Consider the following 23943-nt stretch of genomic DNA (forward strand, 5'->3'; position numbering starts at 1 on the left):
GTTTCAACCATACTATTGAGGTTATGAAGTTGTTTTTCACATCAGTTTTTGTTTACTTGATGATATTAAAGAGAGAAGCTCAACTTACACATATTACCCATTCCCACTGTTACTAGGGTTATCATTTCCAAGCCATGCTGAACTGAATTTTTATCTATTTTGGGGTTTTATCATGTGCGTTTCATCCCCAGCAGCAAGAATTCTACGGATATCGTTCTGTACATGGATCCTATAGCTAAAGTGTTTCTACTTTCTATAACACTCAGTTATAGAAGAAAACATAATCAGTATTACATTTCCCTTTGCCAGAGATGATATCAAGATCAACATATCACTTGTATCCCCATTGAGTTTTGTTCTCAAATGGTCTTGTGACACCATACAACAGCTTTGAACACTAGGCAAAGAGCTTCAATGATTGAGAAATCTTGGCAGAAGCCACAGAAAATGATGAATGTGTTGTCAAATGCTTCCTTGACCAACAATCCGAGCAAAAACCACAGGAAAAGATGAATGTATGTCAAATGTTTTACGAACCAGTGATTATGGTGCTGACCAATGTTGCAATCATATGGTTTTCATTTATTGATCCAAGATGAAGTTTGTCTTCTTCAACCCCAAGATTAAAGTGAGATATAATGAAGATTTCTTTCCAAGGAGAGCTGAAATTTTAAACAAGAAACTAATGGGGTCAGCTAAGGTTGAACTATAGGTTATTGTTAAGCATCTCGACATGATATTGGTCCAAGTTGCCTTATTCGAGATCTGATTATATGTGGAGACATAAAAGGAATTGGGATAAATTCTCCTTATGATGTGTTTCAAAAGTCAAATCAGAACAGACTCTACTCCCCTAATTAATCCCCGCTGAGTTAGGCATATCTACATCTACACTCTTCAAAGATGATAGATTCTCTTTTTAAAGATGATAGATTCTCTTTTCAAATATGAAAGCTTTATTGGATTTTTACACAAGTCCAAGCAAAGAAAGTTGGTTTTATCCAAGACAAAATGGGGCATCAGGGTCATAATTTTGACTACGACAAGAATTCCACAAGTGAAACATTTCTTCTGAGACTTAAATGAAGCAAAGAAAATGCAAAGATACAAGTTGATCAGGTGATTCTGTAGAAATGCAAGCTTGACAGCATAAGTTTCTACACTGATATCCAGAGGTAGCCCTGGCAATAAATGATGAATTAGAGGAAGACCAAGTTCACCACTTTGAAGACGAATGAAGATTGCATCAACATTCATGCATTCATAAAGAATATCATTACAGTAGACAATGCATCACATTGATACATCTGAGTGCATTCAAACATGAGTTTTACAGATCTTCGAAAGAACGAAGGTAAAAATACCTTACAAGAAGAAGGTATTCAAAACCAAAAATACAGGAATCACGCAAACATCTGAAGAAGAGATGGACGCAATCCACAAGAATGAGCATTATCTTGAGATTAGGGCATGTTACCTAATCAATATGTTATTTCAAAAACATAATGAGAAAACGATTTCCATAGTTTCTCATTTTATCTTTTCTAAAAATGAAATTGTTGAAAAGTAAGAAAACGATTTCCTTAGTTTTTTTTACTTAGTAAACTATTTCCCACATCTGTAGTCCTACAGTGCATGATGTTTCCAAAAAGCCTTCGGGAGCTTTTTGATGTTTTCAAAGCCTTAGGGTCATCTGTAAGTCCTGCAGTGCATGATGTTTCCAAAAAGCCTTCGGGAGCTTTTTGATGTTTTCAAAGCCTTAGGGCATCTGTAAGTCTTGCAGTGCATGATGTTCCAAAAGCCTTCGGGAGCTTTTTGATGTTTTCAAGCCTTAGGGTCATCTGTAAGTCCTTCAGTGCATGATGTTTCCAAAAAGCCTTCGGGAGCTTTTTGATGTTTTCAAAGTCTTATGGTCATCTGTAAGTCCTGCAGTGCATGATGTTTCCAAAAAGCCTTCGGGATCTTTTTGATGTTTTCAAAGCCTTGGTCATCTGTAAGTCCTGTAGTGCATGATGTTTCCATAAGCCTTCGGGAGCTTTTTGATGTTTTCAAAGCCTTAGGGTCATCTGTAAGTCCTGCAGTGCATGATGTTTCCAAAAAGCCTTCGGGCTTTTGATGTTTTCAAAGCCTTAGGGTCATCTGTATGTCCTGCAGTGCATGATTTTTCCAAAAAGCCTTCGGAGCTTTTTGATGTTTTCAAACCTTCGGTCATCTGTAAGCCCTTCAGTGCATGATGTTTTTTAAGACCTCTGAAATGATGTTTTCAACTTCAGTCTTACTCAAAAGTAGTCAAACGAAAATTATTGTTTTTTTCGTCTTTGCTCTATTCTTGTTAACACAAGAATGAGCAAAGAGGGCACTGTAAACACTAATTTTTCGTTTATTATTATTAAAATTATTATTATTATTATAATATTATTATTAATATAATAATATTATTATTATTTATTATTAAATATATATATATATTACAAATTATATCAGAGGCCCAATCCCGTTTACAAGCCCAATCCCAGGCCCAACCAGAACCGGCCCAGACCAAAAAAACCCTAAACATTTAGGGTTTCAGCTAGGTTTCTAAACCCTACACTGCTGCTGGCCGCGCCTCCAAGATTCCAGAGAGCCCAGCTGTCGCCTCCAGGTGTTCCCCCCTGTAGCCACACCACCGCCTCTTCGAAGACTCCAGAAACACCACGCCGGTCGTCACGTCGCAGCTATGGGGTGAGTCACCACATAGTTTGGTGACTCACCAGAACTCATCTCTGGAACCGGTCCAACGAGAGCCTCGTGGGGCTATAAACCACCCCACCTGCAAGAAAGACGACCACAGCAGAAAACAACAGCAACCCAAGAAAAACAAAAGCAAAAAAAAAAAAACAAAAAAAGAGAGACATAGCGCCAAAACAGAGCGAACAACCAACAACCACAAACCTAAAAATAAACAAGGAGAAGACGGAGAGATACTTACTGCAACATCACCGAAGCCTTCACACGTCATCGGAAACCTTCGAAAATCGAAGGTATTTTCGTAGATTTACTCCGATTGGGGGCTTTTTAAGGAAAAAGAACACCGGAAACGGTTTTAGATCGTCCCGATCTATATTTTGGTGTATTTTTGTAATTTCTGGCCACTGTTAACGGTGGCCGGCGGCGGTGATCGGCACCGGAGTATGGTGGCCTATGGCTGCCGGTTTCCCTCCGGTGAGGGAAACTAGAGAGAAGCCAGAGAGAACTCTGGTTCTCTCATTTTAGAGAGAGAAAGGAAAGAGGCAAATGAGAAGCTTTGGCCCTTAGGGGCCTGTTATGAGGGTATGTGCGTAATTTCCTTCACGGGAAAACCTCGTCCGCGGTCACTTAGAGTTTGTATTATTTACAAATTAGTCACTATAATCAACTTCTAATTATTTAAAATTTAGTCTTTACATTTTATTTTATTTTATTTTAGTCCTTATCTGCATATATATTTATTTAGGGTAAATACCTAATTTAGTCCTTTACAGTTTAGTAAATATCATTTTAACCCGAATTAATTAAATAAGGCTAAATTATTATTAGCACTTATCTTTTTATCATTCGAGTTAGAACCTTTATTTTATAATCATTATTTTAATCACTTATATAATTAGGGTTAATTACATCATTAGTATTATATTTTTTATAATACTATAAATAAGGGCTGTAAATTTTAATTTTTAATATTTTTTATTTATTTTAATATGTTTTAGTCCCTATTTAATTACAATTTAATTTGTATTATTATCATTTCAAATCCAATATGTTTAAATGATTACTTTAATTATTATTTTATTATTATCTTAGTCATATAAATATATATAATAATAATATTTATTATTTATTTCTTTGTTTTCTATGAAATAAAAATCTTATTTATGAACTATATATGTTTAATTTTATTTTATTAAGAAATGATTTAGGTATTTATTTATTTTTTAATATTAAAGAAAAGAGCTGTCTTAACTAGAAGCTCTTTTCTAATATTTTAAATTAATAAATATCTACTATATTAAAATAAATTTTTTGTTTTAGTTATTTATTTATCGAAGAAAAGAGCTGTCTTAAAGCACCTAGAAGCTCTTTTCTGATTTCTAATAAATAAATATCTTATTTATATATATTAATATATTTTCTTAAAATTATAAATTTGAAATAAAAGGATTATGAATTAAATATATTTGAATTTTTTTTAATAATAGAGACAATTTATAATTAAAAAGTACCAATTTTAGGCGTTGTAGGGGTGCTAATCCTTCCCTAAACGTAACCGACCACGAATCCCTTTTTATTTCTAAAAAGAATGAATTTTTGGTTAAAACGCAGATCAGTTTATCTTTTAACTGATGTTTTCTTAAAAACTCTTTAAGATAATTTTTAGGTATTCGACTACCTGACCCAAAAGGCCGATGGCGACTCCCAAATTATTTTAAAAACCATTTAATCACATTATTTTCCCGCCAAATAAAAAATTCGTGCCCGGATGAAAACCGGTTACGACACTATTCATTGCCTTTGACGAGGCATTGTGTTGGAAAAATAATTGGGGTGACATAATTTGAATCTAATATAAAATTTACCCAGAGGAATAGATAGAGATAATTTTAATGTTTATATTATGAATTTTTTGCCCCCAAAAATGGGAAAATTCTCGTTTTCTCGAATAAAAAATCGTTTCGCAAAAAATAATCATGAATATATCAATAATTTACCATTCAATTTAAAAAAAAGAATCGTTATTGTAGGATACCATCAAATGTTCCTTCGAAATATTATAGGGACCAATACATGCCTGGATCCATGTCAATTATTTTTTTAATATTAAAAAAATATTTTTGATATATAAATAATTTTTTTACCGAACCTCCTAATTAAAATTTTATATTTTAAAAAAGTATTTTAATCTCCTTTATAAATTCAATCACATGTTCTTGATAATATTTAATAGTCATTTTCTTCATAATTGACATATTTTATTTTCACATGAGCATACTTATCAATGGTGGATCATAAGTAGAACCAAGGGGGGGGGGGTTATTGTCACTTAATTTTGGAAAATTATTATTAGTCCCTCAAAGTTTTAACTTTTTTATCTGGTCTCTCAAAATGTTTGAAAGTATTTTTTTTAAGTTTCTCGTTAATATATATTTATAGTAAATAAATTAGTATCCTCAAAATATAAATATATTTAATTTAGTTTATTATAAAAATAAATAAATATAAGTGAATGAATCTTTTTTTAAAGAGAAAATAACCTCAGTGTCCAAAAATCCCATATAATATACGATTTTAACCAACTTTTTCCGGATTTGCCAAAATGACCAACAAAATCGCAATGCGATCGCTAATTCGCAACGCGATCTCCATTATCGCAAATTCGCGTTGCGATAGTTGAAAATCGCGTTGCGATGGTCTACAGTGTCGTTGCGATACTGACTATCGCAATGCGATAATACAAAATCGCAACGAGATACTGACTTTCGCAACGCAATTCTGACTTTCGCAACGCGATAATACATAATCGCAATGCGATTTTCAAAGCGCCATTAGTATCCTGGCCAAGTATTTTATTTTTAAATTCTATACACGAATATTAATATATTGGAACACTGAACCGTCCATATCCGTAATCGCAACTCATAACCTAAAACCTAAAATCACAACTCAGTCCCATCTCCATCTCTCACTCTCTCACCCATCTCCGACGAAATCCGTCCCCATCTCCGGCGAAATCCGTCTATCTCCATCTCTCAGAGCCACCCTCACAATCAAAATGGAAAATCAACCAACGAGGGTTAGTTTTTAATTATTTTCTTTTTGAAATTTTTGCATTATTATTAGGTTTTTCATATTGAATTGATGATAAGTTTACTGGTAATTTCAATAATAGATTAACCATTTCACTTAGATTTGCTTATTAAATCAACCGAGAATCGCAACGCGAAATGCAAATCGCAACGCGATTTTAGTTTCGTGTTACGATTCTCTCGTTGCGATAGTCAAATTCGCGTTGCTAGTCATTTTCGTGTTGCGATTTTCATTTTCAGAAACTATTCTTCTTTTGCAAATTGAAACTTGAATGAATTGCATTAGAAATAAGTGTTGCAAATTTAAGTTTGAAGAATAAACTACTACTCTTTATGTTTATTATTGTTTTTGGTATATCTTCACAGTGTAGTTTTTGGTATATCTAACTTAGTATGTTTATTGTTTTTGTAGAACTTTTATTCGGCTCAATTGACCTTAAGAAATAAAGTCAGCCTGGCCAAACAATTGCGTCGAAGCTTTCACCTGCACAAAGAAAAATGTTTGAGATACATGCTTCGGGCCATGGCTGAAAGTAAAACATCCCGGTGGAGATGCGATGTTGACACACTTGTTTCTTCAAACCATGACTAGCGATCTACCAGAGACTATACAACGTCGTGATGAAGAGATATGGTTTGATTTTCCACCGGCGTATACGTGTTTGGGCGGTCTACGCTTCGGACACGATGATGTAGGTCGGTACACTAGACTCATTACCCGCCCATCATGGCTATCCTGGGTTTTTCTTGAGCTGGAGAGGTCGAATCTACACGTAGAAGACCTGACAAGATTGTTGAATAAGAAAGATGGTTTTACTCGGACGGATGACGTCGACGTTGTCCGAGTATGCCTTCTAATTCTTTTGCATGCCGACTTTTTAGGCAGAGAGGCCAGACAACCTATTCCAAATGATCTAATCAAATTGGTAGAAGACCTAAATGCGTGGAACCTGTTTCCGTGGGGCTCGTATTTATGGAAAGCTACATGGAATAAGTTATCGTCTGCCTTGGATGATCGAAAAAGTTTGCATGGCGATGGTTCCAAATACACTTTGACAGGCTTTATTTGGGCCTTTAAGGTAAGAATTTTTATATAATGTTTCCAAAATTATAAGTAATTATTTAACAATTACTAATGTTTGTTATTATATTGTTTGTAGATTTGGATATTTGAGGCCTTTCCCGCCATGAAGACATATGCAATAAAAACTTCAAATGATATTCCCAGGGCTATTTCCTGGAAGAGGAAACGGACCTTGCAATGGGAAGATTTACTACGGTATACGACAATAAATAATGTAAGTTAACATAAATACTACCATATGTTTATAAACAAGTTATTACTAGTACACGTTTAACTTTGTTTGAGCTTTTATATTGTTAGGAGGCCAACACTCCTCTACAGAGGCTGACACTCACGGAAGCTGAGCTTGCCACTGATTGGTGGCAAGCTAGTAAGCGTTTTTTTGATGGAACGGTTGATGAGCAGCCTCCACTTCGGGAGCCATCACCTCGCCCAGAGCTATCACCTCACCCAGAGCCATCATCTGATCAACCCGACTATACACCTCCACAACGACAGCCATCACCTATTCTGTCACATCATCGAGCCTCTTCTCCACCATCACCGCAAGATAGGCGACCGGTAAAGATGCCACGACGTTTATCTCCATGTTCTCCACCTCCACCTCAACGGGATGAGTTAGGGGAGTTACGTGATGAGGTCAATGCCTTGCGTGAGGAGGTCTGTACTTTACGCAAAGACGATGGTGCATGGCGTGTTGAGGTGTCTACATTACGCGGTGAGGTAGCCGCTCTACGTGAGATGGTAGCATCGTTGCAGAATGAGGTTCATACTCTACGCAACGAGGTAAGTTTAAGGTTTTTCATACTCGTAATTCATTCGGTTGCTGTCAATACTACTAAACTGTTTTTGTTAGTACTTCTTTTTGGTTTTGTTTTTGTCTTTTGGTTGAAGTAATGCAATCCATTCAAGTTTCAATTTGCAGAAGAAGAATAGCTTACTTTCGCAACACGAAAATGACTATCGCAACGCGGAAATGGCTATCATAATGCGAAATGAAAATCACAACGACAAAATCGCAATGCGAAATGAAAATCGCAACGACAAAATCGCAACGCGAAATGAAAATCGCAATGCGATTTGTGTTTCGCCTTGCGATTTTTTCGTTGCGATTTCATTTCGCATTGCGATTTTGTCGTTGCAATTTTCATTTCGCATTACGATTTTGTCGTTGCGATTTTCATTTTGCATTGCGATAGCCATTTCTGCGTTGCGATAGTCATTTTCGCGTTGCGATTTTAAGTTTCGTGCTGCGAAAGTAAACTATTCTTCTTCTGGAATGTTTATATATGTTGTCCTTTTAAATGTTTATATAAGTGCTTACTTCTGGAATGTTATCTGAGCATTTTGTGAACTATGATAGAATAATGACTTGGGTGAATACAATGCTAGTTTGAAACATATTTGTCTTTGTTTAATATCATGTCTGTTTATTACTGGATGCGGCCCGATAAGGTGGATGCTTTACGTCGGGTTTTCCTTGCACGACGGAGTTCACGCATCAGACGGCGTGGACGTACTATTACGTCTCCGTTCACCCCAATGGTGCGAAGACTCCGCAAGAAGAAGCCCGACTCACCTGTCATCCCTCAAGAGTCCCCTCCAATCGTTCAAGAGGCCCCTATCCTCCCTCAAGAGTCCCCCCCACCGTTCAAGAGGCCACTGTCATCGTTGAAGAGGTCCCTCCCACCATTCCAGAGCCCGATTCACATGGGGTAATATATAGAAGTATTGAGAAACCCCCACCGATTCCGGACATGATGGATGACAGTTGGCTCTCGTATGAGTTACCGGCTAGTACCCTTCCGGTATCTGAAGTGGAGAGGAGACAACTACCGGAAACAATTGTGGATAATACCCTTTGGGCTAAGACCGTAGTTGATTTTTATCTACATGAGCGGAGCCAAGGGTGTTATACTGACATAAGCAAACTCAATGATGAAATGTTTTTGTTGCTTGATCGGTCTTGGTGGGGTGTGCTATTAGGGTGAAGACAGTGGCTATTTCGATGGGGAGGTAAGTATTATATTTGTCTTATATATGATTTTATTAATTTTTTTAAAAATTAATGTAATTCACTAATATATGTATTTTTTGTAAAACAGCATATCGATGCGTGGGTGTCACGTCTACTAATATAAGGAACTTAGGAAAATAAAAAAATTCACGATATACAATAATGCCGGCGGCTTTTCACGCAGTTCACTTGAAGAATCAACGAGATGAATCATTTTCGTTGGGCAACGGACAAGCTAAACTTTATCCTGCATGGTGGGAGGTCGATAAGGTTAGTGTTTATTTTTTAAATTTTTTAAAGGTGTTCATAAATAAGTGCGCAAATAAATGAATTATTACTTATGATTGCAGGTGTTTATCCCTGTTTTGGAACGTCGTCATTGGTTTCTCGTCCAACTTCAGCTCCCATCCCTGAAGATAATAGTGTATGACAGCATGATAAATTACATATCACTGTCTGATTTGAGAGATATGATCAAGGGATGGAGCTCTCATTTGGCTAAATTCTTGGATGGGATTAATTATTGGACTCATTCTGGACACAAGAAGCCAAAGAAGTTCAATGTCACAGTTTTCAGAGACGAGACCGCGCCACAACAATCGCCGGGAGCCAGAGGGGATTGTGGTCCTCTCGTATACTTGTGCTTGGCGCGTTTGACGACGGGAAGCACAGAGTTTCTACCTCCCACCGATAGAGATAGAGCTGTAGTAGGCTTGTGGTTTCGACATTATATGGCTAGAGCAATATATTCGAGACGCTGCCTACCTGCATCCGCCTTATGAAAGTGTCCATTGTTAATTGGTAAGTCAAATGCAAGTTTTGTTAACATATATACTCCTTTTGGTTTGAAAATGTTTGGTTAAGTACCTAGAATTCAATAATTTGTTGTTTGTAGGTTTTAGATGTGTAGGAAGTCTTGTTTGAGCAAATGTTTGGTTTCTGCAGGTTAATCCTTAAGTGAGCTACGTGAAATGGATGTACGGGGTCACAAAGTTGTTGATTCATTGATTCAATTATTTATGAAGAAATAAGAATTATTATTATTTTTTGATTGTTTAATTGATTTGTAAAATATGATTTGTAAATGTTGATTTGTTTAATTGATGTGTACATAATTCTTATTTGTGCTTGTTTAATTGATTGAAATGTAATAGTTGATTTGTTGATCTTCAATCTGCATTATGTTGAAGGCAAAACAGACTATCGCAACACGAAACTGACTATAGCAACGAGAAAATCGCAATGCGAAATGAAAATCGCAATGCGAAATGAAAATCGCAACGAGAAAATCGCAATGCGATTTTCATTTCGCATTGCGATTTTCTAGTTGCGATAGCCATTTTCGCATTGCGATTTTTTGTTTCGAATTGCGATAGCCATTTTCGCTTTGCGATAGCCATTTTCGCGTTGCAATTTCCCCGTTGCGATAGTCAAATGAATGTCTAATAAGTGATAACAACTGAACAGATCATAGCAATGTTCAAACTCAAGTTACTAATACATGCCTAACTAAAAATGTTAAAAGTGCACACATAAAATACACATAATACAACGTTTGCATTTAAAAATCACCTAAGTTAACAGTCCCAAAAGGTGGAGCCGGTTGTGATTGGGATTTTGAAGATGATTGCGATTTTCAGAATCTCGTTGCGAAAGTCAGAATCTCGTTGCGATTTTGTATTATCTCGTTGCGATAGTCAGTATCGCATTACGAATTAGGAAAATTGCAACGCGATACTTACTTTCGCAACGAGATAATACAGAATCGCAATGCGATTTTCAAAGTTCGCAATAGGTTTTAGTTTCGCAATACAAATTTTTTGTGTATATATCTACGCAGAAGCAACAACTCATAACCTAAATCCCTAAATCGCAACTCATTCCATCTCTATCTATCACTCTCTCCGGCGACATCCGTTCCTATATCCGTTCCTACATCCGTCCCCATCCGGCAACAGGTCTTAGTTTCGCAGCTCGTTTGTTTAGTAAATTAATTTACAACCATGAAATCATCTAATGTTGATCATGTTTGGATAGATTTGTGTTTTGGAGGGTCATGGGAGAATGTTCATGGTGTTTTACAATATATGCCTTTACCCATGAATCTTCAACTAAAACTGTCATTAAAAAAGTTAACTTATGAAACTCTAATGTTACGTGTTTCAAAGAAATTGAATTTAGAGCCCCTAAGTGGATTTAGGCTATCTTATCAGAGGAATGGTAAAGTTTATTTGTTAACCGACAATGAAGATGTTGAACGATTCATTGCTTACATTAGTGTTTCAAGTGATGATGTTACATTGTATGTTGTTGAACCTAGAATAAGTATTGTTGGGTCAGTAGCGGGTAATAATCAACTAAGTTTTTCTCAAAACCCACAACCTTTCTCTAATCCAAATCCCAATCAACTTTTAGCACCAAATTCCGGTTTTCGTATTGACCAATTAGACGATGATGAGCCAAGAGAAAAAATTGTGAGTACTAGTCAGTATTCGAAATTTGATCTTGGTCAATACCCGGACTTTGATATTGGTCAATACTCGGATTTTGATGATGTTTCAGAAGAAGAAATAGACCCTGCGTGTAATGATTTTGATATTGGTCAATGCCCGAATTTTGATGATGAAACAACCGTTGACGAGGAAGATGTTGTTGATGATAATGAGGAGTAAGTGGAGGCTGTGAATAAACATGTTGAACATCCATTCTGTAATTCATATAATCCTGAAGAAGAAAAAGAAGAAGAAAAAGTCCCCGAAGAAAAGAAAATGCCACGGGAGTATAACTGGAATATGCCAGAATTACTTCAGATACCGGAAGAAGAGTTGGTAAAGAAAGCAGTTGATTGTTACACAAAAGTTATTCGTATCAAAAAAGATGATTGTTTTGATACAAAGGAAGACTTGAAGATAGCTTTGTATACGAAATGTGTGGAAGATGGCTATCAACTAAAAGTTAACAAATCAAGCAAAGATCGTTTCGAAACAAGGTGTATGATTGACAAAAACTGTACGTGGCGTATGATTGCAAAGAGGATAAAAGATTGCGAAATGTTTCAAGTTAGGACTTTTATTGATAAACATACATGTTCAAGAACCCAAGTTTTTCCTCACCATAGACAGGCAAACAAAAAGGTGTTGGGTGGTTTTCTGGCTGAGTTAATGTTTTTGAATGGCAGGGTATATCGGGGACATGAAATTATGACTGACATGAATGCTCGGTTCAAGATTAGTATATCATATTCTCAAGCTTGGAGAGCCAAATGTTATGCCTTGGAATTATTGAGGGGGTCGCCAGAAGCATCGTTTGCCCAACTGCCGACTTATTGTCACAATTTAAAGCTGAAAAATCCTGGGTCGGTAACTCATATCAAAACAGATAGAGATGGACGCTTTGAGTTACTATTTATCGCCATTGGTGCAGCGGTTAGTAAATCAATATAATTCTGTTGACTCATTTCTGTTAGTTACATGTATTTCACATTTAAATGATTATATTTCTTGTGTATATTTTTGTAGATTCGTCGTTTATTACTTGCATGCGCCCAGTTATTATAGTTGACGGAGCACATTTGAAAGGTCGATACCTTGGAGTAAACTTATTAGCAGTATCCATGGATGCTAACAATGGGATATTGCCAATAGCTTACGGGGTTGGCAAATCTGAAACCTCTGATTCATGGACATGGTTTATGGGGCATCTTAGGGATTGCATAGGTCCTATTAACAATCTGACAATCATATCTGATAGGGCAAACTCAATTGACAACGCTGTTAGAAGGTGTTTCCCAGATGCTTTTCATGGACTTTGTGGTGTTCATTTGTATAGAAATCTAAAATCAAGGTCTGCTGGTATAAAAAAGCACAAATGGACATACTGGAAGGCTGTAAAAGCTTATCGGGAAGTGGATTTCAATAAGCATATAAACTGTTTAAGACGTGTTTTGCCTCAGTGTGCTCAAACACTAGAAGATGTCGGGTTTGAAATATGGTCAAGAGTACATCAACTTGGAGCAAGATATGGTTTCATGACGTCTAATAGTGCAGAATCAATCAACGCTCTAAGTCGTCATTCCTGGAAATTACCCATTACTATGTTAATGGAGTTTTTTCGAGCCTCTATTCAATAGTGGTACTACAAGAAAAGAAACCATGCAGGTATTATTTCTTTGAATTCGTAACTTATCATATATTTTACTAAGTATTATTTATTTAAATTTACAGTAACATTGGAACATCGTGTTACACCATGGACTGAAAAAAAGATAACGAAACGTGTTGTGAAGTCAACGTCATGGAGAGTTGAACCATGTTCAAACACTTTGTTTGAAGTACTGGATAGTAACTTAAATGGGCTTGTCGATCTAAATGCAAGGACGTGTAGTTGTATGAAATGGCAAACATCTGGTTATCCGTGTGGCCATGTTATAAAAGTTGCTCTTCATCTAAACCAAGATGATTCAAGCACATACGCTATGGATTGCTACACTACAGAAGTATATCGACAGACTTATGCAGAGATTGTCTACCCTATTCCACATCCTTCTGAGTGGGACATACCAGATGACTTACAAACAGTTTTGCCACCAGCCATGGACAGAAGGTTACCTGGCCGACCAAAAAGTCACGATCGTATACAATCTAAGGGTGAAGAGAAGAAGAGATCGACATGTAGTCGGTGCAAGGAAAATGGTCATACAAGGTTGACATGTGGATCACCAGTGCCATCACAATCATCTTTTCCTCTACCAAAATATGGATCATCATGAAAATCCAAAGCTCATATGGTGTCAAGAAAAAGGCAATCAAAATTGCAATAATCTTTTAAATCCCAATCACAACTGGCTTCACCTTTTGGGACTGTTAACTTAGGTGATTTTTAAATGCAAACGTTGTATTATGTAGATTTTATGTGTGAACTTTTAACATTTTCAGTTAGGCATGTATTAGTAACTTGAGTTTGAAAATTGCTATGATATGTTCAGTTGTTATCACTTAATAGGCAATCATCTTAATGTCTATCGCAATGCAGAAATTACTATCGCAATGCGAAATGAAAATCGCAACGAGAGAATCGCAATGCGAAATGAAAATCGCAACGCTAATTTTGCAATGCGAAATGAAAATCGCAACGAGGGAATCTTAATGCGAAATGAAAATCGCAACGCGAATTTAATTTCGCGTTACGATTCTCTCGTTACGATTTTCATTTCGCGTTGCGATTCTCTCGTTGCGATTTTCATTTCACATTGCGATAGTACTTTTTGCCTTCAACATAATGCAGATTGAAATCAACAAAATCAACCATTACATTTCAATCAATTAAACAAGCACAAATAAGAATTATGTTAACATCAATTAAACAAATCAACTTTTACAAATCACCTTTTACAAATCAATTAAACAATAAAAAATAAGCAATAATTCTTAGAGAAAATAACACTTCTACTATTGAATCAACTTTTGCAGCCATACATCATTTTCACGCAGCTCACTTCTGAGATTAACCTGCATAAACCAAACATTTGCTCAAACAACACTTTCTACACATCTAAAACCTACAAACAGCAAATTATTGAATTCTAGGTACTTAACCAAACATTTTCAAACCACAAGCCTATAAACATACCAATTGTTTATGGACATTTTTATAACGCGGATGCAGGTAGGCATCGTCTCGTATAAATCGATCTAGCAATATAATGTCGAAACCACAAGCCTACTGCAGCTCTATCTATATCGGCGGGAGGTAGATACTTTATACTTCCTGTGATCAAACGGTCCAACGCCAAGCATACGAGAGGACCACAATCCCCTCTGGGTCCTTTCGTTTGTTGTGGTGCGGTCTCGTCTCTGCTAACTATAATATTGAGCTTCTTTGGCTTCTTGTTTCCAGAACGAGTCCAATAATTTATCGCATCCAAGAATTTAGCCAAATAAGAGCTCCATCCCTTAATAATATCTCTTAAATCAGCCAATGATATGTAATTTATCATGCTGTCATATACTATTGCCTTAAGGGATGGGATCTGAAGCTCGACGAGAAGCCAATGGTTACGTTCCAAAACAGGGATAAACACCTGCAATCATAAGTAATAATTCATTCATTTGCGCACTTATTTATGAATACCTTTAAACTCAATCTAAAATAAACACTAACCTTATCGACCTCCCACCATGCAGGATAAAGTTTAGCTTGTCCATTGCCCAACGCAAATGATTCATCTCGTTGATTCTTCAAGTGAACGGCGTTAAAAGACGTCGGCATAATTGTATATCGTGTATTTCTTTTATTTTCCTTAAGTTTCCTAATTATTAGAAGACGTGACACCCACGCATCGATATGCTGTTTTACAAAAAAGACATATATTAGTAACTTACATAAATTTACAAAAAAATAATCAAATTAAAATATAAGAAAAATATAAGACTTACCCCTCCATCGAAATAGCCATTGTCTTCGACCCATAATAATATGCCCCACCAAGACCGATCAAGCAACAAATAGATATCATCGTTGAGCTTGCATATGTCAGTGAAACACCCCTGTCTTCGCTCATGTAGATAAAAATCAACTGCGGTCTTAGCCCAAAGGGTGTTATCCATAATTGTGTCCGGTAGTTGTTTCCTCTCCACTTCAGATACCGGTATGGTACTGGCCGGTAACTCATACGAGAGCCAACTTGAATCCATCATGTCCGGCACGTCAGAGGGTTTCTCAAGAATCCTACATATGACGCCATGTGAATCGGGCTCTTGAATGGTGGGAGGGACCTCTTCAACGATGACAGTGGCCTCTTGAACGGTGGGAGGGGACTCTCGAGGAATGATAGGGGCCTCTTCAACGATAGGAGTGGACTCTTGAGGGATGACAGGCGAGTCGGGCTTCTTCTTGCGGTGTCTTCGCACTATTGGGGTATACGGAGACTTAATAGCACGTCCACGCCGTCTGATGCGTGAACTCTGTCGTGCAAGAAATACCCGACGTAAAGCATCCACCTTATCGGTCCGCTAAATAATTAAATACAAATATCAGTAAATAAACAGACATGATATTTAAACAGTGAAAACAAAGACAAATATACTTCAAACTTTCAACCAAAAGACAAAACAAAGACAAATACTAACTTCACAGTGTTAAAGAATACACAGTTTAGCAGAATTGGCAGCAACCGAATAAATTTACTTCAACCAAAAGATAAAACAAAAAGACAAATACTAACTTCACAGTGTTAATAAACAGTTTAGCAGTATTGGCAGCAACCGAATAAATTTACTAAGCAATCTAAGTGAAATGGTTAATTTAAGTGAAATTATGAGTAAATTTATCATCAAGTTAAATATAGAAAATCTTAAACTTACCTCGTTGCGTAGAGTATGAACCTCATTCTGCAACGATACTACCATCTCACGTAGAGCGGCAACCTCACCACGTAAAGTAGACACCTCCACACGCCATGCACCATCGTTATCGCGTAGAGTACCGATCTCCTCACGCAAGGCATTGACCTCATCACGTAACTCCCTTGACTCATCCCGTGGAGGTGGAGAACAGGGAGATAGAAGTCGTAGCATCTTTTCCGGTCACCTATCATGAGGTGATGGTGGAGAAGAGGCTCAATGATGTGACGGGATAGGTGATGGCTCTCGTTGTAGAGGTGTATAGTCGGGTCGATCAGGTGATGGCTCTGGGTGAGGTGATGGCTCTCGAAGTGGAGGAAGTGGAGGCTGCTCATCATTCGTTCCATCAAGAAAACGCTGACTAGCTTGCCACCAATCAATGGCAAGCTCAGCCTCCGTGGGTGTCAGTCTCATTAATGGAATGTTGGCCTCCTAAAAATATAAAAACTCAAACAAAGTTAAACGTCTACTATTAATAACTTGTTTATATATGATAGTATTTGTGTTAACTTACATTATTTATTGTCGCATATGGTATTAAGTCTTCCCAATCCAACAGACGTTTCCTCTTCCAGGAAATAGCCCTGGGAATATCATTTGAAGTTTTTATTGCATATGTCTTCATGGCGGGAAAGGCCTCGAATATCCAAATCTACAAACAATATAATAACAAACATTAGTAATTGTTAAATAATTAATTATAATTTTGAAAACATTATATAGAAATTCTTACCTTAAAGGCCCAAACAAAGCCTGAAAAAGTGTATTTCGACCCATCGCCCCGCAAACTTTTGCGGTCATCAAAGGCAGATGACAACTTAATCCAGGTAGCTTTCCATATATATGAACCCCACGGAAACAGATTCCATGCATTTAGGTCCTCTACCAATAATATTAGCTCCTAAGGAATAGGTTGTCTGGCCTCTCTGCCTAAAAAACCGGCATACAAAAGTAGTAGAAGGCATACTCAGACAACATCGACGTTATTCATCCGAGTAAAATCATCTTTCTTATTAAACAATTTCTTCATGTCGTCGACTTGTAAGTTCGGCTTCTCTATTGACTCATCAGGAAAAACCCTGGATAACCATGATGGGCGGGTGATATGACGAGTGTACCGGCCTACATCATCGTGTCCGAATCGTAGACCAATGATTAAGCAGAACTCCTTCTGCCCAAAACAAGTATAAGCCGGTGGAAAATGAAACCATATCTCTTCCTCACCACGTTGTATACTGTCGGGTAGATCGCTAGTCATGGTCTGAAGCCACAAATGGGTCAAATTAGCATCTCCACCCGGATGCTGTACTCTCAGCCATAGCCCGAAGCAGGTTTCCTCAAACAATTTTCTTTGTGCAGGTGAAAGCTTCGAAGCAATTGTAGTGGCTAGGCTAACTTTATTCCTTAATGTCAATGAAGTCGAAAAAAATTTCTACAAAAACAATAAACATACCAAGTTAGATATACCAAAAACTACACTGTCAAGATATACCAAAAACAATAAACATAAATAGTAGTTTATTCTTGAAACTAAAATTTGCAACACTGTTTTATCTTTTGGTTGAAATGAAAATCGCAACGAGATAATGAGAATCGCAACGCGGAAATGACTATCGCAACGAGAGAATCGCAACGCGAAATGACTATCGCAACGCGAAATGAAAATCGCAACGAGAGAATCGCAACGCGAAATGAAAATCGCAATGCGATTTTGGTTTCGCATTGCGATTTTTATTTCGCGTTGTGATTTTCTCGTTGCGATAGTTATTTCCGCGTTGCGATTTTCATTCTCGAAACTATTCTTCTGCATTACTTCAACCAAAAGACAAAACAAAGACAAATACTAACTTCACAGGATAAACAGTTTAGCAGTATTGGCAGCAATCGAATGAATTTAATAAGAAATCTAAGTGAAATGGTTAATCTATTATTGAAATTACCAGTAAACTTATCATCAATCTCAATATGAAAAACCTAAAATAATGCAAAAATTTCAAAATAAAAATAAAACAAAACTAACCCTCGGAGGTTGATTTTCCATTTCTGAATGATTATGAGGGATTTTTGACTGTGAATGGTTGTGAGGGATTTCGCCGGCGATGGGGACGGAAATCTTCGGAGATGGGGACGGATTTCACCGTAGAGAGTGAGAGATGGAGATGGGATTGAGTGTTGTGATTTTAGGTTTGAGGTTATGAGTTACGATTATTGTGGACGGTTCAGTTTCCGATTTATTAAGAAAAAATTCGTGTTTGGAATTTGAAAAAAAAAATACGCGTTAATACGAATGGCGCTATGTGAATCGCATTGCGATAGTAAGATTCGCATTGCGATTTACGTATTCGCATTGCGATTTTCCTAATTCGCATTGCGAATTATGAAAATCGCAACCCGAATACGTAAATCGCAATGCGAATTAGGAAAATTGCATTGCGATAGTCAGTATCGCATTGCGATTTTCCAAATTCGCATTGCAATTTACTTATTCGCATTGCGAATTGGGAAAATCGCAACGCGAAATTGGAAAATCGCATTGCGATAGTCATAATCTCGTTGCGAATCTGGAAACTGATTTGCGATAATGGAGATCGCGTTGCGAATTAGCGATCGCATTGCGATTTTGTTGGTCATTTTGGCAAATCCGGAAAAAGTTGGTTAAAATCGTATATTATATATGATTTTTGGTCACTAAAGTTATTTTCTCTTTTTTAAAATGTTAGTTTATCCTACGAGCTACTTTTTTCTAAAATGTTTTTATTTTAATATTATTATTTTTTAAATGTTATTTCTCAAACCATACTAATTTTGGTTTCCCTTTTTTATAGTATTTTTAATTACAAATTTTCATTTGGAGGAAAATCAAGTTTTCATATTCTTTTAAAATTTTAATTAATGCGAAAAATGAAATAATAAAACCAACAATCTCATATAATGTTTAAATAATTTTAAGTTCATGTCTATAAATTTATATTATTTTATTCAAATTATTTATAATTTCTTATATTAAAAATATTATAAATAAAAATAATTTATAAATTTTGCGTTATTTATATACCCATTACATGATATTTTCTCTTAAGAAATTGAAGGCTAAGAAAAGACTGAATATTATAAAAATATATATATAAGGATTTGTTTGGTTCTAAAAAATATTTTTTATTTCTATTTTCGTTTTTTGTTTTTATTTTCAGAAAATAATTTTCATTTCAATTTTTTGAAAATTAAAAAACATGTTTGATTAATATAAATGAAAATTTGAATTCAAAACTAAAATAGTACAAATGTATGTGGTATCTAATTTTTTAAAATTAAAATAAATAAATAGTTATTCAATAATTAAATTAAACTATAATTATTAAAAATTTCATTACATAAATGTAACTTGTGAGTTATGTAAATATGAAACAATAAAATTGATAAGCAATTTCATTACACAAAATTTATTTTAGTTTATAATAAGAATATAGTGTTAATGCATATTGGACATCAATTAAATTTTAAAAATACAAAAAAAAATATCGTTATAAGCAATAGCACACAAAAGTGTCATTAACATAAAAAAATATGTTTAGTGGTAATTGAGACCCTCAAACTTTTGAGGAAAAAATAATTAGTGTAGTCCTTGGATTTTTTCTGTACCAAATATGATCATTAAACTTAGATTAAAAAAAATAAGTTAACCCTTTAAATAACGAAATCCAACACTGACTGTCACGACGCTTATATGACAGTTCACAAACTTATATGAAAATTTATAATATTGATTTGATATGGCAGTATTCGATGATAATGTGGTAGCTGAACTTAATTGATTATTTTAGAAACTCTAAGGATTTATTTATTTTTTTAAAAAATAAAAAATTATTTAGATTAAAAATATAAACAATTATTAATATATTTAATATGTTGAGTTAATCGATCGACGAATATAGCCAAGAGGGGGTGAATTGGCAATTAAAATTTCGGTGGAAGCTTTTGCAGAAAATTGAAAATATATGCACAGCGATTTAGAGTGGTTCGACTTTCTCAACCAAAGTCTATGTCCACCACCTTAGCTATCCACACTAAGGATTTTCCACAAATTCACTAATTTGTCTTTCTTTTGAGGACAAAGAGTAACCTTACAAATCCCTCAAGAATTATACCCCAAATTCTTGAGAACACTCTCTCCCAAAGAGAACAATATAAATTTTGCAAACTTACAAGATAATCCTCACAAGGAAAGATGTTTGCAATGTTCTAAAACAAAGAAAGAACACTCAAGAATAATACAATTCAGTACAATAAGTGTTCTTGAAAGCAAATATGAATATTGAATGAAATTTGGCTTGAAAATTTTCAAACTTGAGGTTTTATGCTTTCTCTTTGATTTTCTCTTGATTCTTGATTCTTGTTTTTGATCAATGGCTCCAAAGCTTGTTTAAATACTCCTTCAATTGATTCTGAACGTTGGGGATGATTAGTGGAGTCAATATAGCCTTTTAAGTGTGGAAACAATTAATAAAATAAGTTGGGAGCGTGTGTGCATCGATACATAGTCAAGGTGCATTGATACATCAAGTGTAAAATTCAAATATTTCGACCGTTGGCTGTCCAAGTGCATCGGTGCACTAGGGTGTGCATCGGTGCACTAGGGTGTGCATCGGTGCATAAATCAACTTCGATGTTTCAAAATAACCAGGGTGCATCGATGCATGTCTTGTGCATCGGTGCATAAAATCAATTCGATGTTTTAAAATAGCTAGAGTGCATCGATGCATGGTTTGTGCATTGATGCATAAATTGCATTCGAAATGGGTATGCATCGATGCATTAAATGAGTGCATCGGTACATCCCTTCATAAAATTGATTTTTGGCTCATTTTTTGTTCGAAACACTTTGTGAAAATTGTTTCAAAAATAGTTTAAGTATAAAACACAATTTTACACTTTAGTAAGGATTAAAATTGAACTTTGAAAGACTTGGAGTAGTATTTTTATATTCAATTAATTAAATAGAATATACTTAGAAAATCATTTGGAAAATCTTAAAAATCCATTTACACTTAATTTATTATATCGAAACATCAAAATGTTTTCAACACAATACATTAAAAAATATCATTAAATTATTAAAAAATTAATTTAAGGACTATATTGAGTGTAAAAATTATTTAGAGATCATATTGATTTTTTACGAAAGTTTGAGGTTTTAAAATATCATTAAATCAATAAATTATTGTTATAATGATTTAAAATTGTATAATTTAAATTAAAAATTTTGATATCATATTTTCTTATTTTTCAAATATTAAAAATATTTTTTTTATATTTTTATATTTTCACTTATGTTTTTTTAAAAAATATTTTTTAATTTTATAACTAAATACATTTTCTATTTCTATTTTTTTTAAAATAAAAATAATTATTAAACTCAATTGGCCTTTCACTTTGAGAATCGAGCTTTCATTAAAAGTAAGAAATTATTGTACAATACAACGCCAGTGGCTGATAAAAAGAAAAAACAAACGGTTTGGTTTTTCGAAATTATCACATGCGACTACTTTAATATACTATTAAAAAAATGTGTTATTAGTTTTGTTATTATTCAAATAATAAAATTAGTAAAATATTATCATAAACATTATTATTTCTATCGATTTTATTATTATTGGACGATTTAAAAAACGCTACTAGTTTTTTTTATTTTTTCTACTGATTTTATTATTGTTGGATACTTTACCAAAAATATTAAAAAAATATTGATGTTTTAGATATAAATAATAATATTTTAGGTAATTTTTTACTAATTTTTTTATTTGAATAATAATAAATCCGATAACACTTTTTTTTAGTTGTATATTTAGAGTGTCGAACTATCTTATTTGTCTTCATTGGGGCTTTTATTTAAGAGAAAATAACTTTAGTGACCGAAAATACCTTATAATATACGATTTTAACCAATTTTTTTTGGATTTGCGAAAATGACCAACAAATTCGCAACGCGAATAGATAAATCGTAACACGATTTTGGAACCTGTGTTGCGAAATTGGAGTTCACGTTGCGAATTTGTTGGTCATTTTCGCAAATCCAAAAAAAGTTGGTTAAAATCGTATATTATAAGGTATTTTCGGTCACTGAAATTATTTTCTCTGCAATGCGATTTTCAAATTCGCAACACTAATTACCGATATAGGTAAACAGTACTATCGCAATGTGATTTTCAAATTCGCAACGCTAATTACCGATATAGGTAAACAGTACTATCGCAATGTAAACAGTACTATCACAATGCGATTTTTAAATTCGCAACGCGATTTTCATATCTGCGTTGCGATTTACATATTATCATTGCGATTTACATATTCGCGTTGCGATTTTGGAACCTATATTGCGAAATTTGAGTTCACGTTGTAAATTTGTTGGTCATTTTCGCAAATCAAAAAAAATTTAGTTAAAATCGTATATTATAAGACATTTTCGGTCACTGAAATTATTTTCTCTTTAAAACTTCTAGTGCAAGCCTCATTAAAAATATTAGATAATTTGTTTTAATATTAAATTTTCAATTAATAACGTTGTCAACTTTTTAATAAGGATTTTTTTATTAATTTAAGAGGTTTACAAGTCATAGTATTTATTTAAAAAAGTTAATTATTTAGTAATAAAAGTTTAAATATCTTGTGCACTCATCGATGCAATGCTCGAATCTAAGTCTTCTAATTATAATAATATTTTTAACTGGTGAAATAATTTGATCTATACAATTTTTAATAAGGATTTTAATATTAAAAAATTTAAATAATAATAAATTATTTTAAAATTAAAACACATGTTCCACCAATAAATGTTAAATAATGCATCGACGAAACTTACTATTAGATTTAAATTTTAAAAATAATATTTCTCAATAATATGTCACGATTATATAATATTTATTTATAATTTTTTTTATTATTGATAGAATACACATATTATACACATAATTATTCAAATTTTAAGTTTTAAAATATAATAAAATTATTATATATTTATTTATTAAATTTATATAATGAGCTATAAAATTAATATTATTAAAATATGTAATAATAGATTCTTCTATATGAATAAAATTTTAATAGGACAAACATATACACCATAATGATACCAAGTTTTCCTCGTTGAAAACCAAGATCTGTTTCTCTCTCCCCCTCTGGTTTTGCAGGTTTTCAGCTGCTAAAGTATAGATTTTTCTTTCAAGCAATACAAAGCCTGGGTGGAAAAAGCTTCCTTTTAAGAAAAGAAAAATGGGGCTAAGTTCCTACATATGGAGTTCAGTTCCTTTTGTGGCAATGATAACAGTGGAGTGTACAGATGTGGGTATATCAGTGATAAGTAAAGCAGCTTTGAGCAAGGGAATGAGCAATATTGTTTCTGTTGTTTATTACAACGCTTTGGGTACTTTGATCCTTCTTCCTTACTTCATCTTTTGCAGGTACCGATTCCCCCTTTCATCACTGGATTGTTACACTTTGAATTTTTCTTCTTTTTTATGGAGATTTCTTTACAATTTTGTTGTTGCAGAAATAAGCAAGCCTCTTTGACTTTGTCACTGCTTTGGAGATTCTTCCTCTTAGGCTTGATAGGGTAATGGGGAATTGAAA

The 23943-nt window shown here is 34.4% G+C and overlaps 1 protein-coding gene across 1 annotated transcript in view; it reads left to right on the plus strand.

Moving 5' to 3' along the window:
• The window catches only part of LOC120121746 (WAT1-related protein At5g40240-like), a 33968-nt gene that overhangs the window by 8310 nt on the left and 1715 nt on the right, over positions 1-23943 (plus strand). The window contains exons 4-5 of the mRNA XM_039141038.1: positions 23583-23774; positions 23864-23926. Of these exons, the coding sequence (XP_038996969.1) occupies positions 23587-23774; positions 23864-23926 (251 nt within the window). The 5' untranslated portion in view covers positions 23583-23586. The remainder of the gene's footprint in view (positions 1-23582; positions 23775-23863; positions 23927-23943) is intronic.

This window comes from Hibiscus syriacus, unplaced genomic scaffold (genome assembly GCF_006381635.1).
Source record: "Hibiscus syriacus cultivar Baekdansim isolate YM2019G1 unplaced genomic scaffold, ASM638163v2 tig00110379_pilon, whole genome shotgun sequence".
NCBI lineage: Eukaryota > Viridiplantae > Streptophyta > Magnoliopsida > Malvales > Malvaceae > Hibiscus > Hibiscus syriacus.